This window comes from Lepidothrix coronata, unplaced genomic scaffold (genome assembly GCF_001604755.1).
Source record: "Lepidothrix coronata isolate B3197 unplaced genomic scaffold, Lepidothrix_coronata-1.0 Scaffold24, whole genome shotgun sequence".
NCBI lineage: Eukaryota > Metazoa > Chordata > Aves > Passeriformes > Pipridae > Lepidothrix > Lepidothrix coronata.
Window position 1 is genome coordinate 1,382,957 of NW_016690204.1, and position 4,338 is coordinate 1,387,294.

Sequence of the window (4,338 nt, forward strand, 5' to 3'; positions counted from 1 at the left end):
CGGTCAGCGGCGCGGCCCCCCGGCCGGCTCTCTGCGGGGGGACAGCGCGGTCAGCGGCGCGGCCCCCCGGCCGGCTCTCTGCGGGGGGACAGCGCGGTCAGCGGCGCGGCCCCCCCGGCCCGCCCGGCCCCGCCGCCCCCCACTCACGGAGGTAGCCCAGCAGCGAGACCTCGCGCCCGTGCCGGGCCAGCGCCAGCGCGTGGTACTGCATCCGCGGGCTGCGGCCCACGTCCCCCAGCACCGCCACGCACACTCGGCCCGCGCCGCCCGCCCGCCGCCGCCACAGCAGCGGCAGCAGCAGCAGAGCCGCCGCTGCCGCCGCGCCCGTCACCCCCGGCCACAGCCACGGGCCCAGCGCCGCCATCTTGGGCACCGGCACCCGCGGGGAGGGCGGACATGGCGCGGGGAGGGCGCCCCCTGGCGGCGCGGAGGCGCCGCGCTCTGAGGGGCCCGCGCTGGAGCCACGGGCGGGTTAATTAGAGAGTTACAGACAGAGGGTTAACTCATTACAGCGAGGTCTAATTAATTGCAGCAATACCGGACAGCCCTCCGCAACGTGGGGTTTCCCAGCAAATTTTAGATCATCCCGCAGTCAGGGGTGATTTCAGCACAGCTCCATCACTATTCAAAGTGTGTGTTTTCTGTGGCTCAAATTCAGCTAAACCCTAAAGAGATCTTCACTGGATCTGAGTTACTTCCCTCAGTTTGTTGTCTCAAGCCCTGATCCTACCAGTAAAGTAGTGCCAGTATCTACCAGGTACTAAATCCCTGCATCCCACTGGGTTTTCATACATGTAGGTAATAGGCATTTTCCAGCTGTTTTCAGTTTGCTGATCCCTGTCTTCTGGTGGAAATACAGATCCCAAGAGCAAACAGAAGCCTCCTGACAGAAACATTTGCTCCCTTATCTTGCCAAGGCCCCGTGGAAGTGACTGAACCCCACAGTGAAAAATCATTAAGTTGTGCATAAGTTTAAAACTAAGTTAGTTGTAGTGGCCAGGGATCCAATACAACGTGTCGCACAAGGCAGAGAACAAATGGTATTTCTTCATTACAAATAAGTTTAAAGACACAAATGAAGGATGCTGGTGACCAGTGACAGCACCCAGGGAACGGCTGGAGCTGTGCCAGGGCAGGGTCAGGTTGGATCTCAGCAAAAGGTTCTTCCCCCAGAGGGTGGTTGGCACTGACCAGGCTCCCCAGGGCAGTGGGCACAGCCCCAAGGCTGCCAGAGCTCCAGGAGGGTTTGGACAATGCTCTGAGGGACAGGGTGGGATTGTTGGGGTGTCTGTGCAGGGTCAGGAGTTGGATTGGATGATCCTTGTGGGTCCCTTCCAACTCAGCATATTCCATGATTCTATGACTCTCTCTGCCTTCCCTCATGGCCACCCATCTGAATGGTATCCTGCTATTCCAGTTATGCTTCTTTGACCCCTATGACAAAACCAGCTGTTCGATGTTACATTTCCACTGTAACTCCCCCTTATCGTCAACCAGCAAGTACATGGTAACAATGAAACCACTGTTCCCTCTTAAAGCAAGAACTAATCACAAGTGTGGGCAGACTGGTTCCACAAGATAGCAAAGACTGGAATATTTGCTCAAGGATCCTGTTCAGAATGCATCTTTTTCTAACTGAGAAAGCATAGGATCATAGACTCTCCTGAGTTGGAAGGGACCCACAAGGATCACTAGTCCAACTCCTGGCCCTGCACAGACACCCCAACAATCCCACCCCGCTCCTTGAGCTCTGGCAGGTTTGGGGCTGTGAAAAAGCCTCACTGTCCCTTGCTCTCTCACATTTTAACACCATTTTAATGCAAAATGCAAATTACTTTTCTCTTTACTTCCTTGAATAAAGTGCAAATATCCTGTCCTGCGATGGAATGAGGGACTGGATTCCTGCAGGCTGTCAGGCACAACAGCCCCAATTCCATACAGCCCTATTTCCTGGCAGGTTATCAAACTACTTAAAATCACAAATGTATGAGCTTTCTGAATATAGTGACTTGAGTTTATGAAGGTACAGTGCAGTAAAAGTCCTTTTGGCCTACCTAATCTTCAGAGCACTTAGCTGGAGAAAGATAAATATTTCGAGTACAGTCATCTCTTCTGGCTGAGGCTCTGGAAACAGGAATGCACTTATGAGAAAGACATTTTGAGAGAGAACTGATTTTTGCCTGTAAAATTTTTCCTATTTGTTCAATAACAGTTGTGTTTTTCAAAAGAATTTCCTGTCTTTTCTTCCTGTAACATTTCAGAATGTTTTGCAGTCTACCCTAGAAATAGCCTATTTAAGCTCCATTCCCAGTCCTCCTCCACTTGATGGACTGCTGTGAGTGCAATAAACAGAGACAGAGCAGCCAAAATCCCTCTGACTGGTGGAACTTCACTCATTCCAGGAGTCTCCAACTCAAATGTCTTAACCAAACCTCACAAAAACCCACTGCTCCTTTGCTACTTCTATTGACACATAATACACGTTTGTACACATAGTAGAAACCTTTTAAAAAATTGCATTTTCTGAATTTGCACTGAAAAGATTAACACAGAATATCTCATTAATAAATATTTGCACCAATCACACCTGCACTGTGAGAGTATGGACTAACAGTGCTCACAAACACAGGGTTCAGAGCAGAGAAGCTGTGCTGTATCATCATGAGATAAATTACTGCCATTTTTAACAGCAAGGTAATTTACTTCTTGTGTTTGTTCTCCTGTTTTCTCAATTTATAAAGTGCAACTCCTGCTACAACAGAGATGAAAGGAGCTTGTTGCAGAATAGCCTCAATTTGGAAGCAATTGTAGGTGGCCTGAAATGCCACTGCAGGTAGCCCAGTGCTGAGCCCACAGCCTGTTTTGGTGCTGCCGAGACTCTCGTGGGCTTGTTCACTGCCCTGAAGATGAAAAGCCTGTGGTGTTTCACAGGTAGGGCCCTGATGTTCCTCTAATGACCACCATGCTCCAAAATATGAAATTCATTTTATTCTCTTCAGTACCTACTGGTATTAGTATCAGGTGATGGCTTTAGAGCCTGACTTAGACTAAGACCTACATTAGGTTTAGGGCTGTGTTTTCATACCAAAGCTCAGGACAGCTCAGCTGCTGAGATTCTTTCAGCCCAGTGTGGTCACAAGGTGTTTGCGCAGCACCTGCACATACTTGTACTTTAGACTCTGTATTTTGGGGAGGTGAATGTGTTTGTGCCGTGCTTGAAATGGAGACTTGCTATTTTTAATGACAGGTAGTTATTTCCATCAGTGACGAAATCATGTGTCACCTCAAACAAACACTGAAATTCTGGCAATGCCACCCTTCCCTCTTCGAAAAGCTCTGCAAAAACAAGTCACTCATACTCCACTTACACTTAATATTAGTGAGGTGGAAGGGGCTGCTTTAGAGAGGAAATTAACTGCAAAGTAAATTCACTATATGGAGAGGAAAGACTATTGAGTTTTCAAATACTGCTTTGTTTTCACTCCACTTTGCAAGAAGTTTCTGTTCCCTGTGGATTTCAAAGGCAGCTTTTGGCCTGTGGGTTCTACACCCCATGTTGTGATCTTGGCCTCTCTTGAAAGCTGCAGAGAAGACAGGGTGAGTTTGGGAATGGGGTGAAGCCTCCTGCTGGAACCCTTAGTTCCCTGCGAAAAGTTGAAGACCAAGCATGATCCTGAGTGAACTCCTGCAGTACTCTGCTCATGCTTTACACAGAGCTGAGTTTAGACCATGGAAACCACATGTAGTCCACCCTGGAGTTCCACAGGACAGCTCGTTTGCAGCTGGAAACACGAGCATGACACCTGCAGCTCTCCACAGCTGAATGAAAGTGGAGGCATAGTAACCCATTTGCTAAGACATCAATTCAGTGGCTTGTGCTATGGGAGTTTCATGGTTAATTTGTGAAATAAAAGTACATTTTTCCACCTGCAAGGTACCTGAGACAGCAGCAAGCTTACCTGTACCAGGCACAGTTACCCTGAGAGAGCTGAGGCATTATTCCCCTTTTGGCACTGGCCATGGAAATATCAGCTTCTCCACCTGGAATACGGCCTCGGGCTTGTGGCTCCACTGCCCTGCTCCCCCAGGCACAGGGGTGATACCTGCCTTTGGAGCACAACATCTACAGAATCAAGTGCCCGAAGAAAGCTGGAGAGGGAATTTTGATGAGGTGACAGGACAAGGGGGAATGGCTTCCCACTGCCAGAGGGCTGGGCTAGATGGGATATTGGGAAAAAATTCCTCCCTGTGAGGGTGGGGAGGCCCTGGCACAGGTTGCCCAGAGAAGCTGTGGCTGCCCCATCCCTGGAAGTGTCCAAGGCCAGGTTGGACGGGGCT

General features: G+C 49.8%; 1 protein-coding gene across 1 annotated transcript in view; it reads left to right on the forward strand.

Moving 5' to 3' along the window:
• The first annotated feature begins 396 nt into the window (after positions 1-396).
• Positions 397-4,338, forward strand: part of NAGPA (N-acetylglucosamine-1-phosphodiester alpha-N-acetylglucosaminidase) — a 15,038-nt gene continuing 11,096 nt past the window's right edge. The window contains exon 1 of the mRNA XM_017808669.1: positions 397-467. Coding sequence (XP_017664158.1) covers positions 397-467 — 71 coding nt within the window. The remainder of the gene's footprint in view (positions 468-4,338) is intronic.